Source organism: Neodiprion virginianus, chromosome 1 (assembly GCF_021901495.1).
Source record: "Neodiprion virginianus isolate iyNeoVirg1 chromosome 1, iyNeoVirg1.1, whole genome shotgun sequence".
NCBI classification, from domain to species: Eukaryota; Metazoa; Arthropoda; class Insecta; order Hymenoptera; family Diprionidae; genus Neodiprion; species Neodiprion virginianus.
This window is the reverse complement of record NC_060877.1, coordinates 19,927,130-19,951,440: the sequence shown is the minus strand read 5'-3', so window position 1 is coordinate 19,951,440 and position 24,311 is coordinate 19,927,130. Positions and strand designations below refer to the sequence as shown.

General features: G+C 40.0%; 1 protein-coding gene across 3 annotated transcripts in view; it reads left to right on the top strand.

Annotated features, from left to right (window-relative positions):
- Positions 1-16,589: 16,589 nt before the first annotated feature.
- Positions 16,590-24,311, top strand: part of LOC124296674 (regulation of nuclear pre-mRNA domain-containing protein 1B) — a 33,591-nt gene continuing 25,869 nt past the window's right edge. For 2 of the 3 annotated variants that reach the window (XM_046746896.1, XM_046746898.1), the window contains exons 1-3: positions 16,590-16,852; positions 18,951-19,273; positions 23,673-23,807. In XM_046746896.1, coding sequence (XP_046602852.1) covers positions 16,702-16,852; positions 18,951-19,273; positions 23,673-23,807 — 609 coding nt within the window. In that variant the 5' untranslated portion in view covers positions 16,590-16,701. The remainder of the gene's footprint in view (positions 16,853-18,950; positions 19,274-23,672; positions 23,808-24,311) is intronic. The other variant, XM_046746897.1, reaches the window with a different exon arrangement.

Genomic DNA, 24,311 nt, shown 5'->3' with positions numbered 1-24,311 from the left:
TCGGAATCTGATCGAGTCAACTCATCCCCCAATGAATTGACTCGATCTAGTTTTCCGAATTCTTGTTAGAAGTTTGTTGATTCTTGTTGAAATTTCCATTTTTATTCTTTGAAAACCCGTTGTTGAAAGAATTAGGACGTTGATTTCCATTAAAATTGCGATAGGAATGGAAAGAAGTGCTTGCGTGTTGACCAGAATTCTGCGAGGAATTCATGTGAGGGGCTTGTTGTTTGTTGCTATGAAATTCATTGCATTTATTAGCGTAATGTCCAATCGTTTCGCATTTAAAGCATAGTACATCGCTTTTAGAAAATTTGTTTTGTTTGTTGAAATGGTTGTTTGAAGTGGTGTGACTGTTGTAAGGATTGGAATGGGAGTCATGAGGTTTGGGATGAATGTTGTGTGAATTTTGTCGTCCATTGTTGAGAAAACGGTTATTGAAAGACTGTGAGTTCTAACTACTGACAACGTTTACTATTTAGGAGAGAAGAGATCGATTTTAATTCAGTAGCTCTTCCGATCGCTTTTTGTAAAGATTCGAGACGTTCAGAACGAAGAGTAAACTCGATTTTTGGGTTCTCGATTCCATTAGTAAAAGAAAGGCATGCGATTCGATCTTTATGTTCTCCGGGAAGATCGAGATACGCGAGTCTGACAAGACGTTCAATATCTTCAGCGAATTTAATGAAATCTTCATCTTTCGTTTGTTTTCTCGCTTGTAATTCGTTGAAATACATTCGGGATAAATGTTTATCGTCGAATCTTTCATTTAAAGCGTCGGTGATTTTTTGATAATTTTTTAAATCAATTCCTGAAAGCTTTTCGAAAATTATTTGAGCTTCACCGTGAAGACGAGTTAAAAGTTGAGCTGCTTTTATTTCGTTTGACCAACCGTTGCCTTCCGAAGCAATTTCAAAATGTTTTTTATAGAGCGACCAAGATTGAGAACCGTCAAACGTGTCGGGTTTAACGTAACAATTTTTCGCTTCAACTGTATTGGTAAAAGCAATGTTTGAAGGATTCTGCGAAGCGTCAGCAGAAGCGTTAGTTTCAATAGAATTGAAATTGTTATTAGGTATTAAAGAGGGAGTGGGAAACTCAGGTAAAACTTCCGGGCGAACTGAAGGTCTCAGCAGTGCATGAAGCTCCTCCCTGGCAGTACGATGGTGACCCTCCAAATCCTCACGAAGAGCCACTCTGATGTCGTTTGTAATTTCATTACGAAGATTGACCCTCATCTCGACTAATTCCATCAATATTTCTTGACGGAGTTGATTCGTTCCATTAACTCTTGTTGCAGCTGAATGAGGACGAAAACCGGAGGCGAAAGGTCCAGGTTAAGGATTAGGATTCTTTTTTGAAAAATCTTTGCAACTACGCATCCTTCGTGACATTATTTTTTAAACATGCACGAACGTCACTTTTATTCGTCACAGAACGTCACTTTTTGATAACTTTTAATCCTTAATTTTGAGCACTTATTCTACCTTTTTACTTCTGACACCAATGTTACGTAAGGGGGCGAAATAAATAATCAGGAGAATTCCAAAAGACTGGGGCGATTTATTTAGGACAAAAGTACAAGGAGAAGTGTGGCGTTTAAAGTCCGTTCAAGGAATAATCCAGAAAGATCCTCGTTGATTTCAAGAGACGATCGTTGTTTGGGAACATCAGATCTTCATTTTGATAAATCAAATAAATACATGCATATTCGAAGGGGGAAACCGTAACAGTATATATCCGCAGTCAAAGCTTATTGGGATGCCGTGTATCTGCTTCGGAACACAATCCGTGTTTTGTTGTCATGCGAAACACTAGCATTGTGCTACTTTGGCCGATACACGGCATCTGGTGAGAGACGTGTTTGTTATCTACTCGTGAGATTCGTTAAGACAAACACTATGTGATGTACACAGATAAATCTTTAATTATCTTTGGAACATTTATAGAGCGTCTCAGAACATAAATATAAACTAGTTAACATAACACAATTTTGAATAATTATATTACTCAATATAAACTTATAACAGGCTGTAACATCCGGTTTAAATATCTATTTTTTTTTCTTTTTATATCGGTTGAAAATTTTTATAAAGTAGAGCTCACAAACTTTAGCCTGCACTCTCTATCTGTCTGCAGTAGTGCTTACTGAAGGTTTCTGCGCACCGCCAGTTCCCTCTAGCCAGAATGTCCTTTAGCGAGACGTCGTCTATCCAGTAACGGGATGCAACTGTTGATCGGATGCTACCCGGAATTGCCTCTACGCCGGCATCTTTCAAGGCAGATCGGATCCAACCTGCGATTATTGTCTTATTAGCCGCTTTGACAGGGCCCGTAACCGTAATAAACAGCTGATCTCGATCTCCTTTTTTTCTTCTTTCCTCTGATTTCTTGATCAGAGCTCGTATCCATGTGACAGGGCACATGCGAATGTTCTCGTGCCTCGACAGCCTCCAGCCCGACTGTCTGAATTGAGCTCGTTCTGTTTTAGAGCCGAACGCCGGCCACAAAATGATCTCGTCACCAAGATTGATTAGGAAATTCCGTGAGATCTTTAACAGAGTAAGATTGTGTACTCGACGTCCCGAGGCCTATAAAAGCAAAACTGCCGTTCTTCTCGATACTTCAAAGAACGACAAGTCCTTTGGGCCCGCTATCAGCCAGTCGAAAAGGATCTGTGCGTCCCAAATCTATGGTCTCACTTTCTTCGGTTTCGCGTTAGCCACCGCCTTCAAAACCTGCTTCACCAGGAAATTCGATGTCAACTGGTACTTGGGAACCCCTGCGCAAAAAGTCGATACCGCTGCTCTGTGTAGCAGGACCGTGTTGTAAGCCAGCTTCTGTGTGAGGAATAAAGTAGCTAAAAATCTGGCTACGTCCTGGCCTCGGGGTGATTTTACATCGACTCCGTGTCCGTGACACCAGGTAACCCATCGCCTAATCGGCGCTTGATATGTCAACCGTGTTGAGTCTCGCCAGCTCCCCTTCAAGAAATCTTTTTCCTGGTGAGACCAAACTCTGGTTAGGTCGTTCCACCCCCAATCCGCCACACCTGCAGATTCAGGCACTCTATCTCCGGGAGTGGGATTCCGACCGAGGTTTCGATCAGCCCCTCTTTCAGATTCTTGATCTCGAAAGGAGGGTCTCTTGTTCTGTTGGCCAGGTTTGCTGCCCAAATTGTCCGTTCCTACCTGGGTGCTACTATCAAGAGCGTTCCGCTGCAACGATTCAGGTGCGCGAGTACCCTCTTGATTAAATTGGGAAGAGGGAATCTTCAGGCGAGTCCATAACTCCATAGCTGACTGAAGGCGTCCACAAAATAGGCGTAAGGATGATTGCAATCGCTTGACGCATATTTTCCGAGCACTGTCGACTCTCGCAAAGCGAACAGGTCGATTTCTGAAACGCCCTGAATGTCTCGTCGGTGACACTGGGTAAGAGGTAACATTCTGGCAGGCACTTTCCTCGGAACCGGCTGTCTGCTATGCCGTTGTATCTACCCGGCATGTAAAACGCTGAGAGCGTGAGATTGAGCTCGTTTGCGACCTGGAGTATCTGAAATGCGAGCTTATTCAGATCCAAGGATCTCGTGCCACCCTCGTTTCAAAGGTACGCTAGCAAAGATCGATTGTCGGTCTGTAGCAGAATATGCGTGTTCTGAAGCCGGTGAGCTTGTTTCTGTAGCGCGGCATAGACATCTTATTGACGTAATTGTTATGGATCAGGAATATTTGGTAAGAAATAACATCGGCTTGCGTTTGCAATAAGAAAAAAAGGTTTATTGAAATATCATATATTTAGAGACATGTGCTTGGGAGCGACCGTGTTCTAGAACTAACCATTGGAGCCTCGTGCTCGACAAGGACAGAGCAAGAGTTGCAATCACGCATGCGCATCCACACACATACGACTACGCACAACCGTGTGTTCTGAACACTCTCTTCAATACTTCCACCGTTTAGACATACGGTTTTTCACACACAACCATACCTGCACGCATAACGCTAAAGTGCTCTTTTGTAAGAGCTTTTGTGAATATGTCAGCCTTTTGATTTTCCGAGCTCACATATTGTTTAGAGAGATGGCAAAAGGATATGGATCATCGACGTGGGATCCGCGAATTAGTGATGAGGACGAGTGTAAATGAAACGAAAATGATGTTGAGATGGAGAGAGATAATGATTACCGATAAACGAGACTTTTATTGGTTTCGATGTCGCGATACAGACCTTATCGCAAGAGAACGTTACAGAGAGTGATAATTTTACAGAGCGAGAGAACACATAGATTACACACATACATGATTTCGAGACAGTAGACAATACATGAGATACAGCTGATAGGTTTTGAGTCGCGACACGGGCAAGCGGCGAGATTTGACGCAGAGACGGCAAGTAAACATTGCACGCGAGTGTGCGTACATGTGCGAGGACGATTTTGAGTGTCGCGAGACACACATTTAACTATTCGATACTTTGCCGAAACACATATTCTACTTTGATCTCACCCGCTTCATATTTCTCCCGAATAAAGTGATATCGGATGTTGATGTGTTTAGTGCGCTTATGAAACTCTGCATTCTTGACTAATTTTATGGCATTTTGGTTGTCAACCAAAAGATTTGTTGCACCCGCACATGGACATCCGATGTCACGTAACAATTTTCTGAGCCATATGGCTCCTTTTACAGCTATTGAAGCTGCTACGTATTCAGCTTCGGTTGTACTTAGAGTTACCAATCGTTGCCTCTGTGAGGCTCACGTGACAGGTCCATGCGCTAACTCGAACACATACCCGGACGTCGATCGCCTTGTTCCGATATCGCTCGCATAGTCAGAATCCGAATATCCGATTAAATTGAACTTGCTTCCACCTCCACTGTACGCGATTCCGAAGCTACTGGTTCCCTTAATGTATGCAAATATACGCTTGACTGCATTCCAGTGCTCGACACTGTGTTTGTTCAAATATTTGCTCAACGCATTCACTGCAAACGATATGTCGAGACGCGACACTATCGCCAAGAACATTAGGGAACCAACCGCTTCGCGGTATGGGACATTCTCCACGTTTTTCTCTCCTTCATTCACTGGGTGCAGTATAACATGAGGATCGAATGGCAGACTCACCGCTTTCGACTCACTCATACCAAATCTTTCCAAGATTTTTGATAGATACGCGCTCTGGTGTATAAAAATAGATCTCGCACTCCTTATTCTCTCGATTTGCATACCCACGTACATGCTCAACTCTCCAATAGTTATTTCAAACATACTTTGGAGATGTTCAATCACTGACGCAAGCATTTCTTTTGACTGAGTCGCGATAAGTCCATCATCTACGAATAGTGCGAGATACACTTTACTTCCGTCAATTCTACCCACAAAAATGCACTGATCGCTCTCTGTTTCTTTAAAACTAAATTTTTTCAAGAACGCTACAAATTTGGGGTTGCAGCAACGTGGCGATTTCTTTAACCCGTACAGTGACTTCTTTAGCGCGCACACAACACTTTGTGACGGGTTTTGAGTCCGCACTAATAATGGGGAGGGGAGGAGCAATTAGAGACCGGGCGGATAGAATAGGTAAAACTTTGTGTGTGTATTTGTGAGGGGGGTTGACTTAAAACTAATAAAGGTACAAAGGGGTTGTAGACGTTGGTGGTGACTGATCACGCCTCAGCCCTTAGCGTCACTTAATCCTAACTTACAGATACGCGCGGGGGGGGGGGGGGGGGGAGCGTGTAGGGGGGCAGGGAGTGTGGGGTAGGAAGGGTCGGTATTGCGGGGGGGGGGGGGGTGTAGTGTGACGGGGAGTGTGAGGTAGAAAGGGTTGGTATTGCGAGGGGAGCGGCAGATCGGCTGTAGGTTGCAGGCTAACCTGGTGTCGTCGGTGTGTGTGGGTAACGATGTGTAGCGGTGTGTAGGGTGTGTCTCTCTCGTTCTCTCTCTCTGGCGGTGTGTGTAACTGTGTGTCTCTCTCGTTCTCTCTCTCTGGCGGTGCGTGTAACTGTGTGTCTGTCTCGTTCTCTCTTGGCTTCTCGTGGTTAAACTTGTTACTGCTTCGCAGGCCGTGATCGTACTGCTCGCTGGCGCTCGGCTCCGCCGAGCGTCGGTGGGCTTCGGTTACCTTCGGGTGTTTCCCGACGGGACGGGACTCACCCGTTCGGCTCTTCCCCGCGGGTTTGGGGTTTGTTGTGACTTGCACTCTAGGTGCAACGTCACAACTTTTCCGCGAACTTTTACCGGTTTCTTCAATCTTCACGCCGTCGGGTACTTCCATGTAGATTTCTTTGTCCAGCTCACCGTGTAGGAACGCATTTTGCACGTCGAATTGAGATATCTCTACACGCCCGTTCTGTTCGGGTGTACAGGGAGCTGTAAATTCTCTGATAATTCCACGCGATTCCATATACGACTTCATATTTTTGTTCTTGAATTCCAGCCCGTTATCGGACCGTAGCACTCGCATGCTTTTTCCGAATTTATTCTCGATCATTTTATCAAATGTCCTTGCCCCTCCTAGACTGTCAATTCTCATCGGACCGCATACATCGGTGTGGAAAACTTCTCCTGGCAGTGTTTCCTCGCGTTTCCTTTCCTTTTTGAACGTTTTCCGTTGAAACTTGCCCATTTTGCATGAGTCGCACGAGAAATTAGAGTCTTTCGACAGTTCAATTTCATCCACGAGTCCTTCGTCCACTAGTTTCCGAAGTGCACGAGTATTCACGTGACCGAGACGTTCGTGCAATTTTTGAATTTCGCTTACCGACACATTTGCTTGTTCTTGTGACTCACCGTCGCGCATACGAAAATACATTCGATATATTTCGTTTTTCATTTTGATTCCCATCGCGATATTCTTGCTTCCGATCGATATCACTACTTTTTCTTTTACGAAAAGTACACCTTGTCCTTTTGGCGTGCAGGTGCTAACCGAGAATAAATTTTTCTTTAGTTCGGGCACGTGAAGTATATTTTCTAATCATCCTTTGACCCAGTATTGTTCCTTCGACATGTACTTTACACTCTTTATTATTACCGAGCAGTACTTTACCCGCGTTTTCACAACTTTGATAGTCCGCGAACCACTCACGACGCGGCGTCATGTGTTGAGAGGCTCCGCTATCGGTTACCCAAATCTCTTTTTGATCTGCCGCGAGCAACCAGTTTCTGAGTTTGACAGGTGGTTCTGTCGCACGCTTCGCTCCTACATCACCGACTCAACTAGCTCTTTCCGGCTTCACTTCGACCACGAACGCGACATCGTCCGAATCACGTCATTCCGGCCTCTTTTCGCGCTTCTTCTTTTTACAGTCACGTGCGAAATGTCCTTTTTCTCGACACCTGTAGCACTGCGCGAACTTTCTGTCAAACTTTTTGTTACTTTTCTCCCCACTTTTTTCACTTTTCTTGATTGCCGAGAATGCATTTGTTGTTTCGTCTTCTGATGTTAAACGCATCTCTTCACTTATTAGTCTTTCTGGGAGATTTTCCATAGTTTGACAAGCTGGATCGACACTGTCCCAAGCCGTTTGAAACGCTGAGTATTTCGTTGACAGACTACCTAGCACTTTTGACATGATCATGACGTCCGAGACCTTTTCGCCTATATCTTGGAGCTGTGCCGCCATGTTCTGCACTTTGGAGATGCTGTTTACTATAGAGTCCCCCGGTGACATGCGATGCTCATGAAACCGTTGCCAGAGCACCATCTTGTTTGCCGCCGTTTTCTGCTCGTGCACGCGCGACAGTTTGTCCCACATGTCCTTTGCAGTTTTACACACTAGCACCGGATCTATTTGATCACTTTCGATCGAGAACGCCAAGAGAAATCTTGCTCGCGCATTGTCCTTGATCCATGCTTCCTTTGCCGCTGTTCTCACGATCGAGCTTATACGCCACCTAGCAGTCACGCCTGGCAGCAGACAAAAAAAGATGGCTGCAGGCCTAACGCACGACAAAGGGTCCTCCACATTTATAAAGTATTTACCATAAATAAAGTACATTGAACATCACAAGAGTACATTTATTACAGCTGTCTGCCCATCGCCAACCGGCATTTGTCTCCTACCGGCGACCACGTCTTTTATTCCGTATGACACTAACAACGCGTCTATCTGAAACTTCCATGTCTGGAAATTTTTCCCGTTGAATTTAATCACACTTCGTGCCCATATTTCGTCCGGCATTTTTCCGTGACCAACAACAAAATTTTCTGACTATTCGCGTTCGCAATTTTCGTTATCACAAAATGGCTAACCGCACCGCTCACGTGTATACATGACTTTTGCCACTTTTACTTCTTGCTCAAAAAAATATTCCCCAATTACTTTCGCAGAGTTACGGTACCTGGGCCCATAACCTATTGACGTAATTATTATGGATCAGGAATATTTGGTAAGAAATAACGTCGGCTTGCGTTTGCAATAAGAAAAAAAGGTTTATTGAAATATCGTATATTTAGAGACATGTGCTTGGGAGCGACCGTGTTCTAGAACTAACCATTGGAGCCTCGTGCTCAACAAGGACAGAGCAAGAGCTGCAATCACGCATGCGCAACCACACTCATACGACTACGCACAACCGTGTGCTCTGAACACTCTCTCCAATACATCTTACATTTCTTTCTTGTTCGAGTGCCAAGGTTTCTGTGATTCTGTCCACTTTCCCGACATGAATCCTCCGTCCAGTTGGACTTCCCAACCTGATTCCGCCCCATCCGTTGTTAAAAAGTTTGTTACCTGGCTCTTGTGCAGACAGGACGTTGACGATGCGGCTTCGAGCCACTGGAGCAGGTCCCTCCTGGCTAGAGGGGAATTTCCCTTCTCTCTCTCGCTCTGCTCTGCCTGAAGCTTCTCAGGAAGATTTGTAGACGTCAGCAATATAGCCGACCTCTGTGTACGACGAAGTTTACAAAATTAAGAAGGCCCAGAAGCCGTTGAAGTTGACTCAGTGTGCAGCTTTTTTCTGACGACATCTTTCTTATCGCCTTCTGAAGTTCCAGGGTTTTTTCTCGCGGCAGACTCACTCGGTTTTTCAGGTATTCCACAGCACCCCAAGAAATTCCACTTCCTGGCATGGCTGCAAAATGCTCTTTTCTCGGTTCACCAGCCAACCGAGGGACTCCAGGAACTGAACTGCTTCGAGAACCTGAGTCGATAGCCTGGCTCTGTTTTGAGAGGCCAGCATAAAGTCGTTCAGGTAGACGACTCCCCTCATTCCTCGTAACTGAAGGAGCTGCGCAACCCAATTCGTTAGCGCCGCGAAGGTCTGAGGGGCAGATGAAAGGCCAAGAGGCAAGCATGTCATCTGATAAAGTTCTCCACCGTACAAAAGGCGTAGGAGGCATTTGTGGGCTTTCGCCACTGGAACGTGAAAATATGCCTGCGAAAGGTCGATTCGCACCAGCCAGTCTCCGTTCTGTAAAAAGCCCGAAATCAAGAATGGGAAATCAGGTGAAAAAGTCTTACCCGGATATACCTGTCGAGCTCTCAAAGGTCGAAAACCGGTCTCACTCCTCCGTTTCTTTTTAAGTCTAGAAACATCTTTCACACGAAGCTCGACCCTGGGGTCAACGGTCGTTCTAGCACCGTTTGCTCCCGAAGGGCCCGTATCTCTCTGGACATTAATTCGGAGGATTGTGTCTCGAATAGAGAGTTTCTCCACTCTCTTCGCAATGGTGGAGTCGCGACTAGAGGGATGCGCATTCCCGAGATGATCTTAAGGAGGGTGGGGGGAGCCCCCGCCTCCTACCACTTTTCCTGAAAATCCACCAGTCGACCTCCTACCTACTTGACTGTCATATAGTCATTTTTCAGTCTTCCTCCGAACGGGTTCTTCTAACTTTGTCTTCGAAGGGTCTCCCCTGACCCCCTGGTAACCTCTAAAGCTGCTTCAACGGTTTTCGCGACCGACCTTGAATGAGGATCCCGGCTTACTCGTCTGAAACGTCGCACTATGACCCGGGACCCTCTGGTCTAAGTCCTTTTTCGGAAAAAATCTTGTATTGTATAAGAAGGGGTTTGTGTTAAGGATATTGACATAATGTTGTTTCATGTATTCAGAACTGATTCAAAACTGGCGCCAGCCGCTATCTTGCAATAGATCGATAAGTTAACACTGTAAGTTAGCCAATAAGAAAAATCGATATCTATCACTTGAACGTTGAACCTTTTTTTTTGCGTCCACTCCGATCCGAAACGTAGCATGCTGTACCAAGTTATTTTGTTAATTAATCTGAATAAATCTGTTGCATCAAACCATAAACCACGTGAACAATTCATAATCTTAACAGTTTGTAGCCAAGTCTACGCTTCTACCAATTACTGCACCAAGGATGCAAAGTTCTCTTTCCCGAAGAGATATTCGTTACTCGGAGGGACTTTTCGCAGGGCTACTTGTACATTTCTGTTGTTCACCTCTGTCAGCAGCCGTTTTTTTTCTATTTTCAATACATTCCGCTCTCTTACCGCAAACCACCTGAAGGGTGTACTCTAGATTCTTGAAACTCTGTGAGTCGGAACGAAAAATGGACGAAAGCTTTTCAAAAAGCGGTACCTGGGTTCAATTCGTTTGCGTTTGAAAAAGCCCAATTAATGACGGACTGAAGGTCCTGTTATACCGTTCCGTCTGGGCTAGAGCGGCGTTAGCCAGAGCGGATAAGACTCGCTCTATAGAAATGTAGGGGTCTCTACCTATGTCCAGTTGACATAGCTCTTCGTTTATCTTCTATTCCATGAAACCCGAGAACGCTCTGAAATTCTTCAGCGCATTGGAGAATCTTACCTCCTTTCAATCCGCCGATCCGAAACGTTGTAACTCCTTAAGGGTATCAAGGCGATCCTTTGACGCTGGTGGAATAATGTTCCTTTCATCCACATCAGACTTGAACGGACCCAACTCTATAAGCTTTCGAGCTTCTCTTGACCTTGAAAGAAAGTTGCTCGACGTGCCAGGCGCTTGCACGTCTGCTAAAACTTGCGGAGACTGAAATAATAAACTGGTTAAACGGCTTATCTGTTCGTGTAAATTCTTCAATTCACTGTCACGACGACTCTTCTTTTGAGAAGAGGGAGAAAAATCTGAAGAGGAAGACTGCTCATGGGGTTCTCACTCGGATGAGACCTCCTTCACGAGGCGTTCAGAATTCTCTTTGATCTCCCCTCCGGTGTGGTACTTCGACTGATCTTCATAGTATTCAATCGCCTTGGAACAAAGACCTTGATTTTTGTTCCTTCGGGTTTCAATCAAACACGAACACGAGAATGAATAAGGATTAAGAGAGTATGATTTATTAGACAAAATATAATAGCTGCGTTACACGGATGTTAGACAACGACTGACCACGCTTTCGGCACAAGCCACTCTCGAACGTTCCTTTTCGCGTTCATTGGCTGCCCTACTGGCCACGCCGTTGGTAGCGCTCTCAGGCACTCGACGAATCAAAGGAAAAGAGCGCGAGAGTACGAAAACTTTATTTCTCAACAAATCGCATCACTCATCCTCGCACTCGAATATTCGCTTAGTGGGTTGCACATTATACAAGGATTCCGAGTAAGTGGAACGTCCCGCAAGAAACGTAAATAATTGCAAAAAAAAACTTATTCTCGTAGGAGTGGAATTTTCGACATGTCAATATGGCGAAAATCAGCAACGCTATGAAGTGAGACACATCCGACAATGCCTTCCCGCGAGATTTGAATCGAAAGGTTTGCCAACCCAAGTAGAAAAGTAGCTGAATTGTCGGTAACTTAGGGATTTTGAAGGAAAAATCACAACAGCTTCTGTCACCAGATGCCGTGTATCAAGGTCCATAGATTAGGAAGGTCAAGACACGCGTGTTCCAGTTTTTCTCACTATAACGTGGGCAAAAATGTTCTATGCGCATTCGCCCAAAAAATATCAAACTTACATTACCGCATTAACCAGTTTTGACCAATCTTGCTCAATTTTTTGAGGTTAATCATTAATGAGTTGCGCTCTTAGTGTCCTGACGTTCACAAAATAAATAGAAGCACGTATATGTTTTGAGGTTAATCATTGTGACATGTCAGGAATCAGAACCACACCGGGTGCTTTCCATTTAGAGCACAGTGTGACACATTCTGCAAATTTCTATTGTAAGCGGCCAATCCGGGCAAAGGAATAGACCAGAAATGTTTACACCGTGTCATATTGTGCGTGTCTTGACCTTCCTAATCTAGGGACCTTGCCGTGTATTGATCAAAGGAGCACAAATGTTAGTTGCCAACTAACGAACTCGAAGTACGAGAATCTTGTAACCAGAAGGTATCACAGCAACCGTCTAACTATTTGAAATATCCCTAGATGGAAATATCTGTGAAATTCATCAACCAGAACCTAAAGCTTGTTACAAGATCTTCGGACTACAAAGAGCTATAATATTATTAGACGAACTCTTTTACGAATATTATATTTACACCATAATTAACTAACACCATTATATCCAATCGTTATATAATACTCAACAATGCCATTTGCGCACTAAAAGCTGAGAGCTACACTACAAACAACTTATACTGTACTGTATAGCTTGGAGTTCAGTTATAATCACGGTCTTAGATACAGGTCTGGCAACGAAGGTAGCGGGGGTAGTTCGTTTCACGGCCGGTTATTTATCTCACTTTGTGGCCGCCAGGACGGCGTTGTGATCGAGGGATGGATAATTAACGCGTGCGCAATGCAGCGCCAACGTAATAATAATATTATTATTGGCACATTTTCATCCGTACCATCCCTACCCCACGTACATCCCTAGATAGCAGCGCCGCGATATGGCTATTGCAAACACTAAAAACCACGGACAGCAAGAGAACCACGCCGCTCTATAGAAAGTTGGCTTCGTTGCCAGACCTGTATGTAAAACCTTGGTTATAATAGAGATCAGTGGTGGAATACGGCCAGCTTGTAGAAAGAGATAGCCAGAGATAGATGATTACGTGCCAGCCGGTATCCACGACGGTGCCCTTTCTGTACCCTACTTTACCAATGTGCAGTTACCGTAAGAGAGCCCTACGTACTCTTATCCATAATTCTCAGACTAATACCGACATGCACAATTACCATCATGATTTGCAAAATACCCTTATATCAATAGTTCTCTACGCTACATTAACCGTTAAACTTATACTATACATATATGGTACATATATTTTTTCCTTTCTTCGCTTTTGACTATCAAATCTTTCAACATTGGCTTCCGCACAAAACCCTTAATTTACGATCGCAGCTACAGTGACTCAAACAGATAATCCCTTAGTCTCAGAAGTAAGGATAGCGCCTTATCTTAATGGCAATGAGACTAATTAACGCTCCACCGCTTGTTTCCTAAACCAATCCTTTCGCGCTAACTCCCTGCCAGAATATTATCAACCAACCAGAAACCTTACCCTTCGATATCAACCAAACTCAACCAATCATACACTCCTCCTACCTTTTCCATTAATTTAACCCATATTAAGAACAGAACAGCTATCCAAATTTTAGACATTGAACAGAATAGATACTTTCAAATTCTAGACATCAAAGAGAACAGATCAGAACTTCATGGAATCGAAATTATAGAATACTTAAACTCAGCACTTTCATAACTCAGTAGCAGCTAGTAACTGTGATAAACAGTAACATCAGTTATATAATCATTGTAAATCTCACAATTGAGAACTTGACGGAGATTATGTAAATAAACGTGTGCTGATCAGCAGATTTCTGAGCTTCGTATACATCAACTACGTAAGCAAAGAATATAACACAACTCACGTAGTGAATCAGAACTAACTCGCAACGTTCCTCTCGGAACGTAACAAGGCACTGGTGCAGGTTACCCTCCGTCTCTTTCTATTCAACAGCGTAGCAATATAATAGAGAGAGAAAGTAATTGACCTCCACCTCGTTTCCTCGAGTTTCCTCTGTCTAAATCCAGCGGACACTTTTCGAAGCCCTTCATATTGGTGTGACGTCGGAACTGTACCTGGTGGAAATTTCTAGATGATAGACACCGGAATCATTCACACAGCTAAGTTGGACTCACATCAGTAGTTTGGGTCACCAATTACCGATAAAGTATTGAAATACACCAGACAACGGGCATTCTCTCGCTCTAATCGAACGAACCGAGGAAGGAGTAATTATTGGATAAAAGATTTAATTAATTGGCTTACCTTTTGAGAATACTCTGGATATGATGACTTGCAGCGTAGATTGGTGAGAGGATTTAGCGGAATGACTGATTTTAATATATTTGGATACTTTGATTAACTTGGATTTATTTTATAAGTTCAATATTTCGAATCACAAAAACGGAGTTACTTAGTGTAAGATCTTAAATTAATATGACAAAATGGAGCTGAAAGCTCGCTGGACTTTTGGGCAGAGTAACGTTGTATGAAAAGTTTAAATGCAAAAGGCAAAAGGATTTTACCGCGAGACTGTACCGGAACAAGACGACGAATCTGGTGGTAGAAACCAAAAGGACGATCGGGTGATCGGTCGCCGTTTTTATAGGGGTCGATCGTTGCGCAGAACGATCCCCTTCTTTAGATTTTGTCACCTTTTGCGCACCTTCCCCTTTTTCTAGAAATTCTAATTAGGACACGACATCTTCGCCGCATGCACGCCTGTGATCTCAGTTCATCAGCTATTACTATATTGCAAGTTTTTACATATGGTATAACGCTGCACTGATGCGGTGGTGTAGGTGGGGGGTCGTTGTTCTGTAACTTTCCATTCTGCGTGGGCTTTGTTGTTGGGGCGCAAGCCCACCTTGGCCCCTCGGCTACTGTGCTTCTTCCCCGTCTTGTGCTTTCGGCAGCTGTTTCCTAATATGGCCATCGCAGTGCGTATGCGCTAATGGTGACTCATGTTTTATGTTAGTGCTGTGTGCATTTTCGGGGTCACGATGCGCTTAATTCTAGTTCCTGCTTACTTCTTAATATTTTTACTATCTTGCTCGTTTCAAAGTCTATATGTCATATTGGTTACTCGTCGTTTGTTAGTTTTATAGCGTGTATCTATATAAAATTACATATGTATTATAATTGATTACTGTCGTTATTCACCTGGAGTACAATAGCGATTGTTTATGAGACATAGTTGCTGCTTGCTTAACATTATTAGAATCGCGCTGCTGCGAATATTCTTAGGTGTTTGTGTTATAATTATCTTAACAGATTTAGGGTATTTAATAATTTGATAATCCATAGTTTTAGAGCAGGTTTACATGTGTGCTTTCGTATATAATTCTCTTCTGTAATTATTAATTCTTATATTGATATAAATCGGCTTAGAAGCTTCCAGAACGTTTCTCTTATGTTTGTCGGTTGCCTGTTATTGGGCGTTGCCACGTATGCATCTATGAGTTTATTGCGAGTTGATTTACCTTCAATCGTTTCGTCGGTAAGTTTCCTAATGTGTTCTCTAGATGAAGCTCTGTATGGCTCCACATTGGAGATCTGCATTGCCTTCAAAACGTTGCGCGTGTTGCCTACAATACGGCGTTACGGAGGAAGGTATCGTTCATGCTGGATAATTAGTATTCACGGTTTTGAAGGTTTTGCAGTCTCTGGTTTTATGGGTTATTGCAGCAGTGCTATCTTTACATTATATTGGTTATATATTTATCTATGTTTTTACAGTCTTTTATACTCCAGGCTATATGGTGTAGCGTAAGTTGCTTATAGTATAGCTCTCAGCTCCGAATGCACAAATGGCATTGTCGAGTGCTATATAATGATTGGATATAATCGTGTTAGTTAATTATGGTGTTAATATGATAGTGATATATAATAACATATAATAATATTATAGCTCTCTGTAGTGCGAAGATTTCGTAACATGGTTTTTAAGCTTTGGTTAGTGAATGTCATAGTTATTTCTATCTAGGGATATTCCAAATATTTAGACAGTTGTTTTAATTCCTTATGGTTACAAGATTCTCTTACTTCGAGTTTGGTTAGTTGATAAAAGTAACATGTAGTAATAATAGTCGATAAAACATACGGACGTTCCGGTCGGATGTTATATTGGTTCGGAATCAAGTAACTTTTGTTTGTTCCGTGATCCGTCGTGATGGGTGCAAAAGTAACTAGATTTCGTACACAACGAATACACAACGAGTCTTAAGGGTAATATAATATTAATGATAATATTTCATGAGCAGTAAAAAGCAGCAGTGGTTTAGTAACTTACTAGTTTTCACTAGCATTAGTCTGGTAATTTTACGTAGCACCAGCGCTGCTCATGAAATAGGTCATAGCTTCTTGTGACCTTGTGGCTTGTCGCTCGAAAAACTGAACTGCGAGTAGCAGAAATTTGCGCCGGAAGTGATAGGGGAAAACTGCTAGTGCTGCTGCTTTTTACTGCTCATGAAATAGCACCCTAAGGCTGGATTCACATACGCGCTGTGGTACGGGCGCGGTTGAGAGGTAACAAATCAGAATGTTTGAAATATACTTTTCACTGGATTTTATGCATTTTTATTGGTTCCCGCACAACCGCGACGTAGCACCTATGCAAACCCACCCCAATTTCGACTATGCACGCCGGATACTGAACAGTCAGCCAGCAGCGCCACTTGCTAGCGTTAAAATGTGATGGCAAACTGCTGGTGTGATTATGTTAATGCAAATCTTGATGGTTTTGTGTGCCGATAATTTTTAAAAATTCGTAGAATAATATAAAAATGGCAGGTTTCACTGAAAGTGCGTTGGTGAAAAAATTACTGGATTTAAACCCGTCCCAGCAGAGCATTCAGACCTTGTCGTTATGGTTAATTCATCACAGAAAACATCATCCAACGATCGTCAAAGTTTGGTACAAAGAGATGTGCAAGGGTAACTATTATTTTCTCTGTCACGTACAGCCAAACCATTCATCCATCCTTTTGTTCAATATATCTGAAAACAAGGAACCGCTACCAATGCTGATGAAAATTTACGTTGAAGACAATTAACGCAACATCCTAGGAATGTCTATAACTTTTCAGCAATTTTGAGGTTATCTCCAAGTGATGTAGATATATTCATTCTAACGAAATGAGATAAAAGTATATATAAATTTAATCATGGTGGTTGTATTGAACGATCCTGATAAGCTGTGCTTAAAAAGGAGATGAAACTGGTTTTGGGTTCGTGGATAAAAATTCTGCTACTGTACAGTTTCTGATACCACATGAATTGTGAGGCTATTACCAAGATAGTTTCTACAGAGTTTATGTTTGCAGAAAAAAATCCCACATTACCTGATTGTAAAGAATTAGTTTCTACAGAAAGTAAAGCCTAATTTGTTACAGCTTTAGAGGTGATAAAGTCATCTTCCTCATGTTTATCAAGGGATTGTGTATCGTGATTTTAGATATGCTTATTTCGACCTTTAAAGTGTTGCAAATCATTGAAATGCAGTTTCTGGACGAATAATTCTTGAATGTAGAAAAAGACCTTGTAGAAAAAAAACTCTTGGGAGCGAACACTGCAGAGACAGTCCTTTCCAAATGGATCTGGCAAAAATTCACTTGTGAGCAACGGAGCCAAATGCTATCATCTGCATTCTCATGAATAATATTTTTTTTTTTTTTCAGTTGTATTAGTTTATCACACACATGGAATAGTCATAGACAATATATCCTAAATGTATCTATGCTTGATATCTGTATACATCGAGCAGTGGAAAATGAATGTGCATTAAATATTGCTCATGAATTATTCACATCTTCAATATTGATTTTGAAATTATTTGACACAAATGTTTCATTGCACACAAGATCTATGCTATGTCTATTTGTGCTACAGAGTGAGTCTACACGGGTTACTCTAAATTTTTATTTGCAAATTTTTTATCTGGTAAGAGTGATCAAGTCTGAATCACGAACATATCAATCCAAAATTTTTGTCCCCCAACAACGGAGCTACGTTTCATGTATATTTTATAACTGTGAAGAAAGTAGACACTGATGCATAGTTTCGATTTCATGTTTCTTACGATATTTTCAAATAGCATCAAAATACAATAATTCACGCAAACCCGAGCAATGGTATAACTGAGGCTGATCTTATTGTAACCTTATTGTCATTCAAAAATTAACGACGGACAACCATTCGGAGTGTTTGAAGTAACATGTGTTATTTGATGGTGCGAATAGCTATAGCTTGAAATATATAGATAAAAATACACCAGCTGACCAAACTGCAATAATTTCGAATCAGCTTAGCTAATGTCTGAGATGCATTAGTTAAGCTCACAGTAGTCCAGGGGTCTCTTGCCTTTATTTCTGTACTGTAGTTGTTTATTACTTGTTAACAATACAGAAAGAATGTTTGAAATACTATAATAGTTATTAGTTAAAACTTGATAAAATAAGTTGAAGTTAAGTTATTCTCAACTAGTATTCTCAAGATTTTGCATTTCTCCGATTCCTGTTGAAAAATAATTTTTCTTCATCGCTTAATTTCATATTATTATTAAGATCATTTCTTATGCTGTCCATAGAGTCCGTGTGTAGTAGTTTGAAAATTGAAACAATTTTCTTGAAAAACATGCAGCGAATTCTTGAACACTTCGAAGGAAACCAGCATTACACATATCAAATAGATACCCTGTCTGTTTTTCATGTGTTTGTGCTTATTCAAGTCCTGAATTTGGATTTAATAGTTGACTTCATTATTTATACCAGTTTTATTCTTTGAGCTAATTTCTTGAATGACAATTCTAAAACAGGGTTCAATTTCCATGTAATCTGCAAGTGTATCTGTGCAAAAATTTCATTCTACTTGCTGCTACTGCAACTTTCTGTGATTATGGTCATTCAATTGTGCCCGGGTTAATGACTGGTCTATTCATCTTACTTACATTTTTAAATTACAATTGTATGTAACTAAAAATTATGCACAATCTTTGTACGAATCGGAAAGAATTAAGTAATAACCTTGTTTGCAGCTAAAAACAACCGTAAGCTGACATTCATGTATCTCGCGAATGATGTGATACAAAATAGTAAAAAGAAAGGGCCAGAATTTGGCAAAGAATTTGGAAATATTCTGCCGAAGGCTTTCGAGCACATGAAAAGATTTGACGACAAGACAAGGGAGAGATTAGGTAGGCTACTGCAAATATGGGAGGAAAGAGGTGTCTACGACAAAGTGCAAATAACGGAGTTCAAAGCAGCTTTTGACTTAGCCGTTGAACCTGTTAAAGAACCATCAACGCCGCCACCTAAAAAAAAAATTAAAATTGAGGTTGAGAAGGTGTGTAAAATAAAGGTACAAACAATTTTAATTCACCTTTAATATTAGTCTTGTGCAAGCATGTCCATGATCTTACATGAGAACATTACATCATACTAGCTGAAATTAATTCAATTTCCACCATTTTCGAATATCTATGTTAATGTAACCATGCATTTTTGTGAAGAACTGTTATTTCGCAATTTTAGAATTACCTTTAGAAACTCAGCAAACTGTAATAAAGCTAAAAAAAAATACTCATATTTTGCAAACTGAACTTTTTCAGATTGATTCTATAATTGCAAAGTACTCCCATTTTTTCCTAATATTTCATTACATTAACGTAACTAACTTCAATGTTGTATTTAAATACAAGTATATAAACAGAAAATTAGTACTCGATTGATATGCATTCTAGTTACCGATACATATTAGGATGATAAATGTACAGTGACATATTGATTATGTGAACTGTTGAAGAGACATGAGAATTCGAATTACAGAAATTATATCTTTATTACAGTTAACTGTTGTAAATGTATTGACAAATTCATAATATATCACTTCTACCGAAGACAACATTATGCGTGATGATTATATAAAGTATGTTATGGATGATAAGTAACGTATTACATGCGTAAGTTTACCAGTTTTCAATGAACCATCCGGGGTTAAAATCGCGTCTTATTATCAAAACTATTTTTACATTTTTATTGAGCATCTCCGAATTTTTCTCTAAACTTCTCAAATTTTCAGCGTGGGATGTCGATAGGATCGCGAGAAAGCGACATTTCGGTGAATTGTAAGTTGGACAAAAAATTTTTCTCCTACTATTACAGTAGTTATGCTACGTTTTAATGCGTACTGGTACAATAAATTTTATGAAAAAAGGTATTCGGGTATGAATAACAATAATATTTAGACAATCATAATAATAGTAATTCGAGAATGGGTAAGATGATTAATAGTATCTAAAGAATACAAACATACATTGCCCGGAGTAAGCAATTGCATAATGAGGCAGTTAAATCATCTACATCATATACCGACTGAGCAAGAGGTCTTACAAGTTACGCAAAGAAAATTGCAATTTCAAAATAATATCACGTTGAAGAAATTGAGCTAACAGCGTACATAATTACCAAACTGGAATGTCAATGTTAAGATTTATCCTACACGTGATTGTTCCACACAAAACTATAACGTTCTACCAATATTATGCTGTACAAAATGAGCCTATACAATATTATTCTGTACAAAAATGATCGTGCATAACATTATTATACATAAAGGCGATTATAGACAATTAATATAGAATCAAACCAGTAACATTACCTGGAAACCCTGTGCAAAAACCAAATTTAGTCTTATCGGATATTATTGCTTAGAAATAATTTCGTGTAAAATATTTATGTTTACGATAATTTTGTCCTGCTTGAATTTTGTACAGGAAAATTTGGTGTTGGAACATTTTGTGAAGTGTCGGAGTTCAGTCAGTCTCTCATACTTGAATGTTGATGCTTCTTATTTTACCATATTCATGAAACATGTGTACCCTACCGTTTGTCCGTGAAAGAGTTAGTAACTGCCATTAAAATTTTCTCTCTCTCCCTATCCAGAAAACTCTTACTTAATTCATACATAGCACCATAGTATAGAAATTTTTCAGAAATATGGTAATCAGAAGTACCCATTCTCTTGACTTTCCAGCATTCAATCTTGCTCTAAGTATCTTATTCAAGAGGTTGAAGCACTCAACATTACAATAATGATGAATTTTCAGAAAAATGGTTGCTTTGCTAAATGTAAATTCAGTAAATTGTAATCAAGCAAAACATACTGATAATCTGTAAACTCAGTTTCATCAATGTTTGCTCATAAAGTTTCAAAATTCCCAGTTTGTTCTATGCCTTCTCACGCTAACGTTACCTTCTTCAACTTCGTTATTATTTGAAAATTATTCCTGCAGTACGCAATTGAAAATATTGAAAATGCTTTTCTACATACAAAAGTGCGAGTCCAAATTGAAACTCATCGGAATGTAGCTTTCTCATGGTTCCGTAACTCACTGATCATAATAGCGACATCACAGCGTACGCGATTGTGGTTCTGGAGGAAATCAGTTCATATTCAGAGCGAATCGATGTTTTTTCGGACTTGTAGCTCACAATGAGTGAGATGAATGGAAATAGTAGTTCTGCTCCAAGCATACATTCACGAACTGAAGTTTGGACTTTGTTAATCTACAGGATCGCGCAGTGTCTGTGGATTTCTTGTTTCTTTGACTCTGCATCTCTACAGTTAACATTCACGAGAAAATATGAATGGATATGATTTGATTTAATCAGATCTAATTAGATTCAAATTTTGTCTATCCAATCTGATCTTAAATAATCTGTAGATCTGAGTAGGTCTAATTAGATCTATAAAGTACATATGTTTAGATCTAAAAAAATCTAATCAGGTCTATCATAAATTATGTATATTCAGATCAGATTAGATGGAGAAACTATTTGAATCTAATTCGATCTAATTAGATCTAAGTACATTATATCATGTTTATTGATTTTTTTCCCAGGAGTTGTTATAAAATTACAGCACAGCTGTGCATGGACATTCAGTCACGCAAATGAGTACTTTGCTGCATGCACAACTTTTTCGTAGCTATGCTATGTTGGAAATTTTGGGTTGTTGAAAAACATTTCTAAACATTTTCATGACATGTTGTAACAATTCTAAAAGTTGTGAAAAAAATATATTTCGTGAAGAATCACTGGAAAATTTACTACTCTGAAAAATGTCAGTTTCTTCTTTGTCGTAAGGAAACAAGTTTGATATTGGTAATGCTAATGTAAAAAAACAATTTTTTAGCGCAATACACTGCTCATACAAGTTGTGTAATGTTGCATAAAAAAATTACTTCACCTGGTGCAGCACTTGGAAGTCGAAGTTCACTCTTAACCACATATTTGTATTATGTCCTTTTAAACATGCATAATTTGCAGTAAAACTGATGTAGACAAAATCTGCCAAAAGTATCTTAAACCTAATGCTTCAAGCTTCATAATTCTTTTTCAAATAGTTTATTACGTGCATTTTCAGTGTTTTTACCACTTCAAAATTGCACATTTCTGCAAGTAAAAATAGGTAGTCCATTAATTTTTATGGTCAGTGTAACTATTTGGTTTCTTGAAGTCTGTCAGAAGTGCAATAAATTATAATGTATGATTTAATTAAAATAAAGCATACTTTACAAATGCAACTACCTAAGTAAAAACTAATTTTTAATTTGCGAAAGAACAATTTTCTTCTCTACCAATTCGTCACGTTATCGTTACAAACTTCATCCCTCACAAAGAGATACATTTACATTTTATAGCAAGAAATACGCATTACAAAATTTAACTTTAACCCTAGGATCTTACACTTCTGTATGAAATAAATAATCTACACAGGGGTTACACGCACCTCAGAACTTCAAATCAACGGAGTTCAAATCAATGACGGACTGTTTGTCATAGAATGGTTTTGTTTTTTTCATTCAAAAGCTGAAAGACTGAAGAATGGAATAGTATGCAGTAGAGTGTCAATTATCCGAACATTAGTTATCCGAAACATTAATTATCCGAATGGTGATTTGGTTTATTGGAAAAATTATTTAGTTCTTGGTTTTTCGAATAACAGGCCGAGCTTCTGTTGTAAAATAGAGGAAACTTGTGGATGTTTTTGCAAAGAAGTAAACCGAATATGTATACATACACGTGCCACTTATAAAATATTAATATTAGTATAGACACTTGTTTTTAAATACATATATTTTATACACTATATATTCTATTATGTAAGCGTTAGAAATGTTAACCAAAAGTACTATGCATCGAATAAGAAGATAATTCATCTGTTTGAAATACGTATGTATGCCTGCATTGACCGAATTAGCAGTTTTTTTCACACTGTTCTGTTATCCGAATGTTCGATTATATGAATGGTTTCCGGTCCTAATTAGTTCAGATAATTGACGCTCTACCGTATGTGAGAAAAACCTAATTCGAAATTTCACCATGAAAAATTCGACTGAACGAAGTAAGTAAAATGATTTTAGCACGCCATAAGAATTATGTGGAGTTAGTAGTACCCATGTGTAGGGTCCTAAGGTTAATGTATAGGACTAAATAGACCAGATTCTTGTAGATGAAAAACAATGTAGGTCTGAAATTCAGCTGATTTCTATATCACATTAAAAACCAATGCATACTTCGATCCCCAGATGGTTTACTGAAAATTGGCCCACGTACAGTACTCGAATTATATATTGACATTGAATGATATTGATATGATGTACTATTGCTAGACCGATTGTTCAAATATCCGATATACGTATGATTGATGTCTTATTGTATTCGATATAATAATCAATGTGATTCTCTATTTGAAGAAAGAAAAAAAAGAGAGAAAAAAATCTGAGACTGAAATCGAGGTGGATGGTACCAAAGAGCTGCACGTTACGCTCAGCCCACGCACACCTGCTGGGGATCCACCGGAAACTGAAGAACTGATCAAAGCTTTGATGGTAAGTGCATATTCGTACATGTTTTTTACTATTATTTTTCCATTTTTATGAACAGAGATTAGGTGATTATCCTGGTTCTGCTCTTCGAGGTTCGACTCTAGTTATCACTAACTAACGAAATAAAAATAAATCGATACCTTTAGGCGCCAGATGCTTGTGCATCAAATCAAAAATCCAATACATAGAAGATTAGATCTAGAGTTTTGTAACAGAAACGCTCTACTGGCTCAGAACATACTTTTCATGACAAATAGTAGAAGGGTTGGGTTGATGAGGAATATACACTGAAGATTGGTATTTCCCTTGGTGCATTTGTTGAACCCGTGTATTATTATTCTGACAAACTAAGATCTGTTCATAAGTTTAGGATTAATGTAAGAACTAATTAGACGGGAAATATCAAGGACCACAAGAATTGCCAACTGCAATTTGGCACTAAGATCGAGAACACATTGTGAGTAAAATACGAAATATGAAATATCAAACAAATAAGAGGAACACACC